The 16,998-nt window shown below is 36.1% G+C and overlaps 3 protein-coding genes across 3 annotated transcripts; all 3 read left to right on the top strand.

The window, feature by feature from the left end:
- Positions 1-2,868: 2,868 nt before the first annotated feature.
- On the top strand, positions 2,869-5,187 carry LOC108987933 (nudix hydrolase 17, mitochondrial-like). The gene is made up of 5 exons (XM_018961010.2): positions 2,869-3,141; positions 3,891-4,002; positions 4,120-4,203; positions 4,397-4,525; positions 4,661-5,187. Exons 1-5 carry the CDS (start codon positions 3,044-3,046, stop codon positions 4,778-4,780), a joined length of 543 nt encoding a protein of 180 aa, XP_018816555.1. The 5' UTR covers positions 2,869-3,043; the 3' UTR covers positions 4,781-5,187.
- A 3,442-nt stretch (positions 5,188-8,629) lies between these two features.
- On the top strand, positions 8,630-10,735 carry LOC108988254 (plasmodesmata-located protein 7). Its single transcript, XM_018961469.2, has 3 exons — positions 8,630-9,621; positions 10,077-10,193; positions 10,370-10,735. The coding sequence occupies exons 1-3, from the start codon at positions 8,883-8,885 to the stop codon at positions 10,375-10,377; spliced, it is 864 nt and encodes a 287-aa protein (XP_018817014.1). The 5' UTR covers positions 8,630-8,882; the 3' UTR covers positions 10,378-10,735.
- A 5,128-nt stretch (positions 10,736-15,863) lies between these two features.
- On the top strand, positions 15,864-16,998 carry LOC108988042 (15.7 kDa heat shock protein, peroxisomal). Its single transcript, XM_018961137.2, has 2 exons — positions 15,864-16,183; positions 16,471-16,998. The coding sequence occupies exons 1-2, from the start codon at positions 16,045-16,047 to the stop codon at positions 16,755-16,757; spliced, it is 426 nt and encodes a 141-aa protein (XP_018816682.1). The 5' UTR covers positions 15,864-16,044; the 3' UTR covers positions 16,758-16,998.

Genomic DNA, 16,998 nt, shown 5'->3' with positions numbered 1-16,998 from the left:
ATGTATATATAGCTCCAGGCCTAAACAAAAAATTAAACAAGTACTCTCTCTGCATGTGGTACTTATAAATGTTCCATCCCCATTAATCTCGATTCAAGGTTTAATTTGCTCCATGTTATATATATATATATATATATATATATATATATATACACACACACACACACGCACGCGCGCGACGTTCTTCCCCCAAATAAATGCGGAGGATTCGATAAACGACAGAGACGACATGCATGATATATATAATGATCACTATTTCTTTTTTCGATCGAGTCTTTTATGCATGTTCAAATAATTAGGGTTTTGGTGTTTAAATATCTTTAATTTCTAGTTTGTACTCCAATATTGCACCAACCACAATTGTTATGTATTTTACCACTATATATACTAGAACATAATTATATATGTTCTATAGATGTATATCATGTTATTCCATTTTCAAGCGAATGTGTAGATCGAGTATACCACCCACCTCTTTTAAATATTGATATTTGATTTGTATATTGATTCAAATTTTAAAAGTTATATTCTAAATCAAATTATATCATGTAAGCATTTTAGTGAGTACTATGGTCTACGCACCACCTTAATGAACATAATTCTTCAATATATAATAAACTCACACATGTACATGATACAATCATTCATGAGCATCTTATTTTATTTTTTGAAAAACTCATTGCATATAATACAGATATAAGATGAATTCTACTTATCAGTCATTATTTAATCTTATACCCACACCTACAGTTTTTTTTTTTTTTTCACAAGATCGATGTGGGGATATTTTTTATAGGATAGTGAATAGTGGCCGAGAATAATTTTTCTATATATTAATCCTCCAATTCAACTCAGCTGGGTGGAAATATTGGATGAATTCACATAGTGGGAGGATGCGTGAATGTTTACCACCTTCCGTCTTATGTGGCTTAATTCTCGACGGAAGAAAGTCTCTTAAATTATATGCGTGTGTGGGAAGACATAGATAATTAGTTCAGTTCCAACAAGGTATATAAATATATATATATATTTATATATATAAAAGCTAACTTGTTCAGACTATAGCACATAAAAGTGGCAAGAAAACACGATGACAAATTAATGGAAGAGTACTAGTGGTATTTGAGACCTTTACATCACATATCATTTATATGGCGTAATTTAATTTATAAGACTTAAAATTTAAAATTTATCTTTTAAATTAAATTATATCACGTGAATGATATATATGTAGTGCAAAAATTTTCAAATAAATCGAATTATTCTTGCGGAAATGAAACTTAATACGTATGTATATATGCAATGAGTAGTGTTATTTGAAAATTTTTACACTACACACTATCTATATGATATAATTTAATTTATAAAATTTAAATAGTGTGGCCTGTAAATTTTTAAATAAAATTATTTTTAAAAGTAAAGAGATGAAAGTTGTATATAGGTTTCGTCCAAAGAAAAAATTAATGCCATATATAAATGCTGAGAAGAAAAAGTTAGCAATGCCATAAATGCTTTCGTTTGATTTCGTCGATCGGCACATGGCTTCAATTGCTGTTTGCGGCAATAATAATCAAAGAATCATGGCGGTTTGGATACAGTAATTTTACCACGTCTCATTTTAATTAATAATCTTATTATTATTTATAAATTATTTTAACTAATTTCATAATTCATCCAATTTCACTATACAAACTAGGGTTAAAAATCGGCTATCTCGATTCGATTTTGTACAAAAATCGAAACTGACCGATCACTTCATTTTGGGGGAGAAACCAGTCGAAACCGATCGAACCAGTTGTCGACTAGTTCACGATCGATTTATCGATTTATGATGGACTCTGTCGGCATGAAAAGATAAATATCTAATTGTGAAGAGACTCTACTTTCAAGTAAAAATAAAGTTACAAAAATTGAAAATCATACCTAAAAATAAAAACAAGCGTGTGGCAAATTTCGTAGGAATTTATTTTAAGATACGGTGGACTCCATAAGGGAGATGGAATTGGAGTGAGATTATAAACATTGGGATTGCGCCATTTGTCGGAGGTTGGAATTGGAGGTGAAGGCTGGAGAGGGAAAGCTAAAGGTGGAGGGTTGGAGAGTGGAGGCTGCGAAATGTAAAGTGAAGTTGAGAAGAAGAAGAGAGAAGTATGGGGCTGTTTAAACCCTTGGATGAAACGATACTATTTGGCGTGCCATTTCATTTATTTATTTTTCATAACTACAAATCCTAAATAATGTTATTTTACTAATTTAAGTGAAATAATGTCATTTTGAATATATATAATTTAAAAATTATATATACGTATGGGTTCGACTAATTAATTCATTAGTTTAACACAAGATCAAACCGCTGCCGTACCGACCTACATTGATTTTGAAGAAATTGTACCGCTGGCCAACCAGTTCCCTATCGATTTTAGGCCAATTTCGTGCTCCGGCGGCTTGTTGGAATTGGCGGCGGTCGGTTGGGTCGGATTTTGTACGTCCGGCCATTACAAACCGGGCAAAAGTTTCATCTTATTTATCTTGAATTCTTTGGATATAGTCACATGAGTAATCAATCGTATCTCAGCAATCATGTCAGCTGAAATTGAAATGAGTGTTGAAATACTATTTTTTTACTCATTTTATTTTATTTTCGGTGGAAAAATAATCCCGGCCAATAGCATTTATTTCTTCCTTTCGTGGCGCTGGATTTTGACAACCATGTAAAAAAGTTTTGGCGAGTCAGCGACACGTAACTTAGAAACATGCGAGCAGCAATTCCCAAAAACGGTCCCCCTTCTCTCTCTCTCTCTCGAGCTCTCGTCCTTATTTAAAGGGGTAGTTCGGCTGTCCCTTTTCCCTCATAATTATATCCAGGGATAGCAGAAACAAGACCGTCGTCACTCAAAAGTTTTTCTTGCGATTGTTATATAAATATAGCGGGCGAGCTAGGATTCATAGTAGCAATCCCATCTTCTTTCTAATTAATAGGGCTTTGTGATTTGAAAAAGTTCTCTGTTTTCTAGATTTAGATATACACAAAATCAAAGAAAATATGGTTGCTGTGTCTCAAGAAAATATGGTTGCTTTGGTTTCTCGCACCGGAAGGCATTTGCAACGCTACAACAAGCTGGGCCGCCGCCAAGTTGTAGGGTTAGTCTCTCTCTGATCTCTCTCCTGTAAATTAGGAAATGGTATTCAAGAATTTGGTAATCTTTCTAGTTTCTTACTTTGCTTCACCGTCATGCATGAAATGGAGAAATATTAAGCTGCAACGCGTTCTTCTCTTAAATAGATACACACTGTTAAGTCCTTAATTCATTGAATTCTTTGTTTTTTCTTTTCTTTTTGGTCCGTTCGGCCTTCTGATTGCAACAACTTATTCTCTCAAATCGCAAGAATCAAAGTACACGGATTCCAAATTTCATACGAATGGGAAATTCGATGTTTTTTTTTTCTGAGTACTGTGTAAAACATAATGCGGAGCCATTTCCTTTTCATTTTGTTGACATTATTTCTTAGTTGAAGTGGTCAAAGCATACCGTGTCGACAGTTAAATGCGGCCACGAGCCGACATTTATTTCTCTTGCCTTCTGGTTTTCAGCTCTATGACTTCCAATTAGAAATAAGATCCTCCAAGATTCACGGCACAGCGTTATCTAGAGTTCGTTAAAGCTGTGTTCACTACTATTCATAAGCCTGACATTATATTTTACTCCGAAACATCATAATTTCAAATTTATGACCAAGCGGGACTGTAAAAAACAAAAAATCATATGCATGGTCGATCCAATGTCATGTCGTCGTTAACATTTGAAGCTAATTTGTTGAGTCAACTAATTTATTGTCTTAGAAACCGAAACCGAATTTAACGTACCATATTACTCTATTCTCTTGTGTAGATGTATTCCATACAGATACAAGATTCCAAAGCAAACTTCTTTGGATGCTGCAGGAGAATTAGAAGTTCTTGTCATCAGTTCACAGAAAGGGAAAGGGATGTTGTTTCCAAAGGTACCCAGATTATTGTTTTTTAGTTGAAAGAAAATTACTCAATATTTTTATTGAATTTGTTTGTTGTATTAATTGAAATGTATTTTAACATCATCTCTTTAATTATGTCATTACCAGGGAGGTTGGGAAAAAGATGAATCCAAAAAAGAGGCGGCTTTACGAGAGACATTAGAGGAAGCAGGGGTACGAGGCATTCTTGAGGTTAGTGGTTCGATGCTCAGAAAGGACGAGATTGTTTAAGCTGTATTTTTTAAAAAATTTCTTGAGAAACTCACCGCAAAGAAGGAATATTAGTCCTAATTAATCGTTAGGGTGCGAAACCCATTTGATATTTTCTTGATTATTGAGTGTTTGATTCTGTAACGTTCTTGACATACGAACGATCTTCGTGCAGCGTGAATTGGGTAAGTGGAGTTTCAAGAGCAAATCCCATGATACTCACTATGAAGGATACATGTTCCCTTTGCTTGTTGAAGAGCAGTTAGATTTTTGGCCAGAGAAAGACGTCCGCCAAAGAAAATGGGTATGCAAAGATATCTCTTTCGAAACTGATCAATGGCTTTGCCTAAAATTGGCATCATTAAACTGCCTTTTTTTTTTTTTTTTTTTGGTTTAAAACAATTGCTGATGTTGAAGTGTTATGCATTTTTGTGTATAGATGAGTGTGCAAGAAGCGAAAGAAGTTTGTCAATATATATGGATGAAGGAAGCCCTAGAGAAATTTGTTAGTCGCCTCGCATCTCAACAACATGCTGCCGAGAAAACATTGAACAAGTAGTAGTACCATGTTCGGTAGAGCATGTCTGGCTTGTAAATAGGAAATTGTTGTAGCGAGACCAGATGAGCAAAGGAGATGGAGGGTTGGATCCAAACAGACAAGAAAGAGAGTGACAACTAATTTAGAAAAGTCATTGCAGGAGTTGGCATTTCTGGTTCTTGTTTTGCTTTGTTGGAATTTCAATGATCCAAAATCTTAGCCAAAAACAAAAACAATTGAGCTTTCTTAGGATTAAGCTGGTGGAAATTACACTACGAAAGTAGCAGAGGATTAGAAACATGTTCACAATATTTGTAAGCATGGTTTCTGATCTGATCAGTTTTGTTTCAGAATCCATCTTCTTAGCTAGCTTGTAATCGATCATATTAATGGTAGTTTATGAATTCAGAGGTCGGCTTTCTATGTTATTTGATACGTATCTTTCTTCAAACATTTTTAAATGGCTATATGATTGCCATTTGCCGGGAAGACTTTGCTAGAAAGAAGAAATGTGACAGGAATATTTAGGGGCTGTGATTAATTCTGCTTAAAAGATTCCATCCTTTTGTTTCTTTTCCCTTTTTCTGGCATTAATAGCAAGCAATCATTTTTATAAGAATGTCCCATATACAATGTCTCAAAATAAGACATGAATCAAATGATTTTATAACCCAATCATCACTATGCATGAATACGACGTTTCTTTATTTATTTATTTTTCCGTAAAAGAAATATGAACAACGAAAGTAAAACCTGGTTTTGCTTGCATTGAAGTCTATTCTACGAAAGCTACCAAAAAAAAAATTGTAGTTTTTTAGGCTCTTTCTTCTTGTTATAAGCAAAACCAGGTCAGCTAGAATATAGAAATCTTGCATGATTGATATGGTGTAGGTCCGGAATTTGATCAAGTTTCTCTTCCAAATTGATTACACAAAACCACAAAATCATGCCTCGTTTTTTTCAGGGTGGGATTGGGGTTGAGCAGGTTCCAGGCCTTATGGAGTGGGCCATGAAGCCCAACGCTGATTCTTTTGCTAGCGAGAACCTACATACATATTATATTGTAGGCCGTGTTTGGATCCGGTCTTTCGTGACTAATATAGTTCAAATCAATAACAGACTAATGGAGATTATTTATAGGTATACATATACAAGGCATAATCTCTGTAAGCCCACAAACTTATGTTTAAAAGAAAATTAATATTTTTAAGCATTTTAATCATCTTTCAATGCCCTTTGATTGGGCTAAAACGTTTCTTTGGTAGCACTTAATGAGAGTTATGGGCTGCCCATGATAAAGCAGGAATGAAAATGACAGATGCTTGGTCGGATTTTATACACCATTTAAGCAAGTTCTATCACTTTGAGACACAGACAAACGTCATAAAATTAAAGCGACATTGTTGAATGCGACACTTTTCCCTCCCATCACCTTCCGCTTTTGTTTTGAGTCTTTTCTTCTCCAATCTATTAATTAGTGGCTACGTACTACCCTTGAAAGCAACAAAGTAATTTGGGACACAAAAGGAGAGAGACCACCATTTCAGTCTTGTTTTGGAGCGAGGGCAGCAACTCTGAGCAATAAATTTCGGCTGCCCCATTGTTTACGTGTTGTCGTGGGACAAAGTGAGCCCAAAAACTAACGCCTCGTGACACTTGGATGACTGAAGAAGAAACTATACCAGCTTTTCATAATCTGCAGAGGCCAGGAAGAAAAGCATGGACAGCAGCCAGCTTGCCTGTTTTGCAGGAAGTCTCATCCAAGGACAATTCCATCATGACATGTTCATCAATCATGCATCATGAACCACCGAAGCCTGGGAACCACAAAAATGTTGTGGTATTGGCATTTTGAAGTGCTTCACTAGTATGTATATCTATATTGTTTGAATTAAGGTGCATCAAGAAGTTGCCTTTTTGATACTTGGTGCTTGCCGGGAAACTAATTCAATGCAGATCGGCTTTGTTTCATACTAGGATGAAGGCATTCATTACTGGCAATCTAACAAAAACCATTTATATATTGGAGCATAATTATAAATAAAGCAAAGGCAGTAGACATAAGAGTACTACTTCGACTTCCTCTGCTGTACAGCATTCGTTTCGGAAGTTCGTTCGTGTGTATATATATATATATATGTAGGGAATTAGATGAATCGATCGTGATAATATGTCTCCAAATTGTAACAAACCTGCCCTTCATCTGACAAAATATAGAATTTATCAGATCAAGGATTTAAGAAACTATCACAGTAGTTTCGATTATTATGGCCCAAAAATCTTACCAGCTGGAACGTCTCAGATATGGAGGCCATATACAAGTTAATAGAAGGCTACACATAAAAGAAAAATGGACCATCTTAATTTGTGGTTGACTACTGTGGCATTAATTGAGGGGACCATTAGGTATATATGCTAACAGAAATGAATGAATTATAGAGAGAACAAGGGGTAGTTTCCATGTAACTTCGATATCAGTTGTGTTTGGGAAATTTAGGAGCAAAACTTTCCCGTGAGCAAGCAATATGTGGCACTTCGATTCTCTCATAATTCACATAGACATGTACCATTCATGCACCACAAAGGGAATTAAATTACGTACCCACTCAGTTCTTCTTATATATTTTCATGCTAGCCAGCGAAAATCAAGCCTTGTAGTGTTCTTGCTGATGCAAAGGTAACTAGGTGGCTCCAAAGCACTCGAACAGATCATCATCTGCTTACATTTTCCTAATTAATTTAAGCTGCCTAAAGTAGGATAAGAGAGCTAGTGCGATGGGTACAGTTGTTTGTTTTGTGCGTACGTCTTCACTCAAAAAGGTTTGAAATAGAAAGACCGCCGACAAAACAGCTCACAAATTGATCAAAAGGAGCACACGGCCTTTTGTGCATGCATGAAGTCTTCATCCACAACTGTAAACAGTAAAAGCAAGAGGGAAAGAATGATTTTCAGACATGATAGAGGACATATACAGCATTAACGAATTCTATGAAATCTCAGTTCGCGTACTGTCTGGTATGCAAACGCCGTTGTCTTTGGACAAAAAACCAGTCACATTCACTTCATCATTCTCATATACCAGATTGAAGAAAAAGATTTCGTCTAAAGAAAATTGAAGGCCTGCTCAAAACAAAATTAGTAAGGAAATAAGTTTTCGGGGTCCCTGGAAATCGAATTTCATGATCCATGCCCCCCGTTCCCTTATATAATACATCCTCATATTAACAACTTATATAATCTTGTCACAAACTGGTAACCGGACAAATTGATAATAGATTCAGACAGATCGAAAAACTGGTTATCAGGAAACAGCTTGTCTCATGAACAGCTAACCTTTTGAGCAACCTTGATTTATTAGTGCTCACTGACAAACCGCTAGCCTGAGATTCTCCATTACTAAAAACAATTGCTTGAAATTAATGATGCACGTCCATGCAATATATGAATCTCCTCATCTCCATTTCATACACATTGTTCATAATTAAGATCCCCCCCTTCTGTGTCAGCCTTATCACAACTTAGCTAGCAAAGTTGCAGTCCTCAACTCATCAAACCCTTTTATGTCAAAAAGGTACAACAAGGGTCGAATATTCTCTCTATTCCTAAAAATTACATCTTTCTTTCTTTCTTTCTTTCTAGAGATGGTATTTTTATTATATTTTGTTTTACCATGCTACTCTTCTCTTGTAAAATTAAAAACAAATAAATTTCGTATCAAGTGAAGGACTGTTAATAATATATACTATTGTACTTATTATATATATATATACGGGGTGTGGGGCCTATACCTTTATCAGACATGATTATATTAACTTTGATGAACGATTAATGGAATCAAGATTCAAGCCTTTTTAAGTCCTTTTTTTCTTTTCTTTTCTATGCTCTGTTGCCAAGCAATTATCAGAAAGCTGGTTTCACCAACCGAAGCTTTAGAGCTTCGAAGTTCTGCCTCAATGCTGATCCATAAAGCAACAGATTAAGCTTGAGAATGAGATCCACCGCGCGCTAATAGATAAACCCTTGCTGAAGTTTCCTGCTAAGTGCTAACCCCATAGTTTGCTTATATATCCAGTACTCTCTCTCTCTCTCTCTCTCTCTCTCTCCACGGAAGCTATTCCAAACATGGAAAGAAGCAGTCCATTCCTCATGTCACTCTTCGCCTTCCTTGTCTCTTTCTCTTCTCTTCCCATTCAATCACTCTCTTCCACAGACTCCTTTGTCTTCGTCGGCTGCACTCAGCAGAAATATGCTCCAAACTCACCCTACGAGTCCAACATCAACTCGCTTCTCACCTCCCTGGTTAACTCAGCCACCTACTCGTCCTACAACAACTACACCATCATGGGCTCCAGCCCCCAAGACGTGGTTTACGGACTCTACCAATGCCGGGGGGACCTCTCCATGCCAGACTGCGCCACCTGCGTCACTCGCTCGGTGAGCCAACTCGGCACATTGTGCTCCCAAGCATGCGGTGGAGCGCTGCAACTTCAGGGGTGCTACGTCAAGTACGATAACGCCACCTTTCTCGGGGTTGAGGACAAGACCGTGGTCCTGAAGAAATGTGGATCGTCGATCGGGTATGATACGGACGCCATGAGCAGTAGAGATGCCGTGTTGGCGGCGTTGGCGACCACCGGTGGGCCATATAGGGTGGGTGGCTCCGGTGATGTACAGGGTGTGGCGCAGTGCGTCGGGGATTTAAGTTTGGGAGAGTGTCAGGATTGTGTATCGGAGGCGATCGGGCGGTTGAAAAGCGATTGCGGCGGGGCAGTCGAGGGTGATATGTTCTTGGCCAAGTGCTATGCAAGATACCAAACCGGCGCTTCTCACATGTACTCCAACTCCAAGGATCACCCTGCAGGTAACCACCATTAATTTATTTATCTTACTGCCACTACTGGATGCTAGCTTATTTCTGTGAAACTATTTCTCCCTCAAATTTATCTGGCTTTCTTTTGTAATCAAATTATCTACCATCGAATTGAATTCTTCAATTCCAGATCAGAGAAAATTAATACACGCTTTATGTACTTAATATTATGTGAATTTATATTATTAACTTTTTTAATTTAATAAAATAGATCATCTCAATTGATTGAGAATGATATATATACTAGCCGGCAGCATGGTACTGGTATTGGATCTTTAAATTTTTAGCCATGTTAAACTCTCGAGAAAGATGTACTTTTTCCTTGAACGAAGAAGCTGCTTAAAATTAATGTGGACAGAAAAGCAAGCACGTGAGTTTTCATAGTTTTGTGATCAACTAATCATTACATGAGTCGATTGGGCTCTCCATTATTTCTTAATTTGCAGGCAAATCTAGCAATGATGGTGAGAAGACATTCGCAATAATCGTCGGATTATTAGCCGGAGTGGCTCTACTTATTATTTTCTTAACGTTCGTAAGAAAGGTGATCGAGGGACCTGGAGGTAAGATCTTGATCTCTCTGCTGCATCATGCATGCCTTTAATTTAACCTTTTAAGTTCAATAATTCTAAGCATCATTTCAATCAGCATTAGAACCGAGAAAGCAGAGAGCATTATTGACTATTCCATATTATTTTGAACTTTGATCGACGTTTGGTTATTACTTTCTATTATGCAGGTAAATAAAATTATCATGTATTCATGAAAGTTATTGGGCACATGAGTCCCAACTTCAAGTTCGTCAAGTGATTTGCTTTTGGACCTTGGTGGCTGATCTTCGATCTGCTTCCTTTAAAAAAAAAAAAAAAAAATCAAAGATGTTTTGTACTTTTCTAATTGATCTCTCCCCTCCTTTTCTTGGATTCACTTCATGATATTTCTTGCCTAGAGAGGGAGGATGAAAAGATGTGTAATGAGTCAAATAGCCAAAAAACAAAGTTGTAAAAAAGTGGGTATAAAAGGATCGGCTAAGATTCCACTCTTTTTTTTCCACTTGAAAAAGTTGTTTTGTCTAATACGAAAAATAGCATGTTCTTTATGTAAAGCTGCAGATGATGTTCGGTCGGTGATCTTATTAATCAAGTTGTTTTGTCACCCTCGCGCGGCAACGTGGACGAGTCTATCTACTTGATTTATCCAACCAAAAAAAGAAAAGAAAAAAAGAAAAAGAAAAATTCAGTCCTTTTAGTGATGTATTAGTTATAGATCATTATCATATTTTGCGTACGTAGTACCCTTATAAATACGATTTCCATATCATGTCTCTTAATTGGTTGGTTGCTGATCGTATTTACATTTACAATGCCTACACTTAAAAAAAAAAAAAAAATACTCATTGTTGTAATATTTAAAATTAAAACAACACTCAAACATAGCGCATATATATATCATGTACATGAAGGAAGATCATGATCAATTAACGCGCGCGGCCGGGCAAACTAGGTGCATGTCATGGGAAATGCTTTCTGATAGTCTTGTTTCCTTATTATTTTCACATATATATATATATATATGAAAAAAGCTACAGACAGTCGACCCGGGCAAACAGCGTGTAAGCGGCTTCTGATGTGGTAAATTAGAAAAGAATCGTTTCAGGCAAATTGGAAACGTACCATTTCACTCCACGGGCTTCCCTCAAAAAAATTTTTTTTCCCTCCATCTCTGCATTTCCTCTCTTCATCAGTCCCTCCCTCTTTGCGTTTCTTCTCTACCTCAAGAACTCTCTCTCTCGATCCTTCCACGAAGCTGCAGTAGCTGCTTGAAATATCGAAGAAACCTCAACGAGAAGGTCCCTCCCCTCGAACCCGCCGCCCTCCCTCCCTCAATCGACTGATGGAAGTCTGAGACCACAAATCGCCGCCACCTTCGTCTTCATCAACATCATTACGTCATCTTCCTCATTTTCCCTATCTCGCCCCAATTCCATATATCCAATAACCAGTTAGCCATAACCCTAGCCCCCTTCCTAGTAATCCTGAAGGCAAGCAATTTCTTCAAACTCTTGCAATATATATTTTTTTAATTTCAATCCTTATATAGTTTTATATATTAATATTGCATATGCATTCTCACCGAATATTAGCTCTGGATTTGGTGTCTCGTTCCTTGGAAACATGGGATTTGGCTAGTAGGTTTCAATTACTTTTCACAAAAATTTTTCATGAAAGCTAAGGTTCTTTCGCAGATATTGAATATGCAGATACTGAAGTATAATAACTTAGTAGAATAACTCGAGAGAAGGAAGAGGCCTGATGGCATTCTCCTCTAGCAGTAATGGGCTTGAACATTGCTTTTCTAAGAGAAAAAGAGAAGAAGACAGAAAGCTGACTTGACTTTACATTGCAACTTTCTATGTTCCTTTTCATTTTTGTCGATTGAGCTGCAAGTTTAAAGGGGAAAAAAAAAAAAAAAACACAAAGAATTGTCCATTTCTACTCCAATACTGGCATTGTGAATAAAAGATTGGTTAGCTAGTTGGGTTATGGTCCTATCGGGCATTCTAGCCTACTGGAAGAAGATGAGAAGCGGGAATGAAATCTGAAATGTACTACTCAGTTTTTCGTTTCTTTTCTTTCTTTCTTTTTTTAATTAATAGTAGCTACCATGTCATCAATCCACTTCATCCAACTGCACGGCGACTGTAGCTGGCGACTATAAGTAGTAGAACTATATATATATATATATATATATAAATATATATGCATGTACATGCAGATACAGTATTTCTTCCCATGATTAATGCATAAAAGGGCCGGAGCTCTCTCAGCAATATTTGGACCATCTTAATTGTTCTTCTTTTTGGTTAATATTGCTGCAATCCATCATTTAGTGGATTACACGTTGGCATGCACATATTATAAAGACAAGAAAAGGCTCATTGATCTCTCGACCTCTGCAGGAAAAAGAAAAAAATAATAATAATATTACATACAGTCGTGAAGTACGTAAACGTTGCATAATTATTTTAAAAAAGAATGGAGTTTATTTTTAAAAAAATAGTTTATTTTACGTGAATACCGTATTTATTTATTTTTTATAAATATTATTTCTAAAAAAAAAAAATCACACAATATATCAACCTCCCACCAGTAGTACTCTTGGGGGAGAAAAAAGAGAGGTCATAATAAAGTTGGAGATCAAGGCAGCTACAACTCATGACATCACATTGCCAAAGGGGGGAGAGAGAGAGAGAGTAAAACGTGTATGAAAGTCTCTGGTAAATTAATGTAGCAAAATGCAGTAGAACTCGTTGTGATCTTCCTGCAGGAAATTAATTAAGAACCAAAAGAATATCACTACGTCATGCCCTGGAAAGAAAAATATTTGCATGTACAGGAGCATTAGAGGATCTAAAGTACTACAGAAAGTAAGAAGCAATATTCAAGATTCATTACTATGATCAGTAAATGCATAGGAAAAACAAAGGCAATTATCATCTATGTTTTTTTTCCTTAAAAAAATCAATAATTAATTATGAGCATTAATAATACATCAACATAATGGAATGAGAGTAGAATGAGTAATGCTATATATCATTTTGATCTTATCACACTATATAAAATGTGTTACTTTTAATCTCATTTGTATAGACATTTATTTTTTTAAAGAAAACGTCGAAGTTTTCACATCTTAATAGGATAAAAGTAGTATGAGAGTGTGGCATGTATAATTTGAGTGCAATATAATAAGCGTAGTATAAATCTAATTCTTTATATAAATATTTGGATCAAGATACTTTAGAGTTAGTCTAAACATCAAGGTCTAGAGTGGAAAAAAGATAAATTTATTAATAGGTTTGTTCATCTGGGCCAAGTTTTTTTCCAGCCCAGTCTGGAACACTGATAACCGAGTTTCAGCCTGGAACAAATCCGGACCGGTATCCGCATAGAAAAACCTGGAGTACACCTTTTTTTTTCCGGTTTGAATGTTTTGATTTTTTTTTCTTCTTTCTAGCAACTAAATGGATAGAAACTCAAAAAGAAAATACATATTATGTCCAATGAATTATCTATTTTATGATTTTTTTTTTTTTTTTACTCTCTTCTCCATGTGACTTTTTATCGGTGGTTAAGGAACGTGTAGGCTTTGATTTTACCAAAAAAAAAAAAGTGCAACCCAGAACCTAAGTTCCGAGTTTTTAAAAACTGATTTCAATCCGGATTCCGGTCCGGGTTTGGCTCGGGCTAATCCGGTCTGAGTTTCGGCCATGTTTTGAAACCCGAATTCTGATTCGAATATACTTGGATTTTCAAGCCTGAACATGGATGAACAGTACTAAATTTAGAGATGCATGAAGTGAGTTTTGCGATATATTAAAAAGTTAGAGAATTTAAGAGGCTCACCGAAGACATAAATGTTATAAAATAGGTGACTCGCACTTTAAATCATAAAATTCGAACAAAAATTATTTAAAAGAAAATCTTTTAAGGAGAAAAGAGATTGAGGGGGAAAAAAAGCTTTGGGTGCCCGTAATAAAGTTGTCCAAGCCCAAAGTACATTAAAAGACTAGTTATTGGGCCCATGCTGTCGAACATATATATTACTGTAAGCATGCATTCCTAGGCCAGGGACTGAACTTGCGTTGGTCGAGCCATCCAAGCCCAAACACACAGATGTTGGTATAAATCTTGAATATTAAAAACAGAGCTCTTCTTTTTCTTTTTGCTTTTCGTAGGTAATAATGCAGGTCCAGAATATTAGTAGAATATACACGTGGCACATTTAAACTAGAGAAAAAGACATCTCAATACTCTCTTTCAAAAGAAAAGCAAGAACCATGAAGTACATTCTCACACTCGTTAAAAGAACTTTTGGCAATGCATATATAAACTAAAAGATCATAGATTAATCATTAAAACTAAAGAGAACCGGAAAAGGCAGCTCATTCTTCACATAATATTTTTTTCTCAATACTTTACACAATAATATTTTAAATGAATAATATTTTTATAAAAATACTCTCATTTTATAATATTATTATAAAATATGTCTATTCTCAATCGTATAACCAAAAGGGATTTCCAAATTATGGACTGCATGCAAACGTAATTAATGCATGGCTGCAACTTTTGTTCTTTATTCCAATCATGGTGGCATTTACCCATCTCTTTATTATATATACACTTCATCAATCATAGTCGCTCGCATATGAAGAAAGTAACATGAACAACGAGATGGCTAAGTTAATGCAGAAGTTTTTACGTCTGATTAGCTAAATTTTATCTAATATTAACATATGGCTAAGAAGCAAATTTGTGAGTTTAATTAAGAATATAATCTAAATAATTACATTTATTTCTTTTTATCAATTTAAATTTTGAAATAAGTGCTGATTTTGCTCCAGTTTGGATTGAAAACTCATCTCAACTTATTATTATAATTTTTTTAAATTTTCACACAAAATATAATAACCAATTCAATTTTTTTAAATCTTAAAATGATAATAATATTAAAAAATAATATTTTATTTAACTCATTTAAAATTATTTTAACTCATTTTTGAATCTAAACGTGACCAAAATATGATATTAAATTAGAGGTACCGAATTCGTCAAGGAAAATTGAAGATTACACAAATGTAGGCAATTATAATCGTTAATTAGCAAGGCCACGGTTCAACTCTCCTGAACTGGGAAGTGTTGGGCCTGAGGCCGGCCTTGCCAGCACTGGATCTCATTATTGCCTACAGCTGGGCGTGATGAATATACGGGACCAAAAACCCAAATCCAATCAAACTTGTTCAACTCGCTCAATCTTCACGCAACTTTTGTACTGGAGTTAACCTGATAATTAGTTTTTACTATTGTATAGTTTTTTTTTTTTTACATATCTCGATCCAACCTTCAGGAGGATCTGGACCTTATATAAAAGAACTGTTTTTGGAATAAAAAAAACCAAAATCTGATTACCCGAAAACGACCTTGAGACCAAATGGATTTTCTGTTTTTTAGTAAAAAAAAATAAGGGGGGTGTGTAAAACCTGATAATTAGTTAACCATGCATATTTCAGGTAATAAACGTTTCTTTAGTTGCGTAAGATGTGTTTCTAAAGACAGCCGGCGCCACCACTCTCTCGAATGTCCTAGACTAGTGTCAAGTCCAACAAAATCAAGGCAATATCAGTGAAAAGCATGCATGCATCCAATGTAAGCCGGTGAAAAAAACAAATATAACAAAAAAGACACAGAAGATAAGCCCTTACTCAAGCTTCTGGATTCTCTTCGAACTCTCTCTCTCTCTCTCTTCCTGAGCTTCTGGATTTTCCCGGATCACTGACAGAATATTAATAACCAAACCTCAAACAGTACGAAAGAGCTGCAAGAGAGCAAACAAACATCATAGTCCATATTCCATATGGCTGATAGTGTACTTGGGCACCCTTTCAGGCGCTTCGTCTGGAGCCCTCCGATCTTCCGAGAATGGTCTGTACCGACGGCCTTAGTTGACTGGCTCGAATCTCCCACTGCTCACATCATCAAGATCAACGTCCCAGGTACAACACCGTCTCTCTGTCTGTTTCTCAATTGAATTGACGGATGCTCTCTGTTAATGGGTTATCTTATTGTTTGTTCTTATATGCTACGAAGTTGACTAGATGTATGTTTTTCTTGTATAAGCAGCTCTCCCCCTCTCTCTTAATATTTAAATTCTTAGTGTGAAATTGTGAATTTTTTGTGGGTTATCTTAAATGGGTATTCTGGTATATATAGTTTCGACGAGATTATATATATAGAGTTTGCTCTGGTGGCTCTTCTCAGTTGAGCAAGTTTATGTGAATAGGTTTCAGGAAAGATGACATAAAGGTGCAGGTAGAGGAGGGGAACATCTTGCGCATAAAAGGAGAAAGCGGGAAAATGGAGGATCCCCATGAAAAAGACGCAATTTGGCATGTAGCCGAGAGAGGCACCGGCAAAGGGGGCTTCTCCCGGGACATTGAATTACCGGAAAATGTGAAGGTGGATCAGATTAAGGCTCAGGTGGAGAATGGCATTCTCACTATTCTTGTCCCGAAGGATACAACAAAATCATCCGGAGTTAGAAACATCAATATCACTAGCAAACTCTGAGCTCCAAGCTTCTAGCTTAATACGGTTTGAATACCGGTGTATAATGTATTGTGCATGTGTGAATAATGGTGCATGTATATTGTATAAGATGCCCCAATATGTAAATGTTTTTTCTCCTTTCCCCTCTGTTTTATCACCAAAACTAGCTTGAGATGATTTGACTGGATTTTCATCCCACCATTAATGGACCTATCCTACTAAGCAAGCCGGCCGGCAAAGTTCTTATTCCTTCCGCCCGCAA

Source organism: Juglans regia, chromosome 1 (assembly GCF_001411555.2).
Source record: "Juglans regia cultivar Chandler chromosome 1, Walnut 2.0, whole genome shotgun sequence".
NCBI classification, from domain to species: Eukaryota; Viridiplantae; Streptophyta; class Magnoliopsida; order Fagales; family Juglandaceae; genus Juglans; species Juglans regia.
The sequence above is the reverse complement of the archived record's forward strand: the minus strand, read 5'-3'. Positions and strand labels throughout refer to the sequence as shown.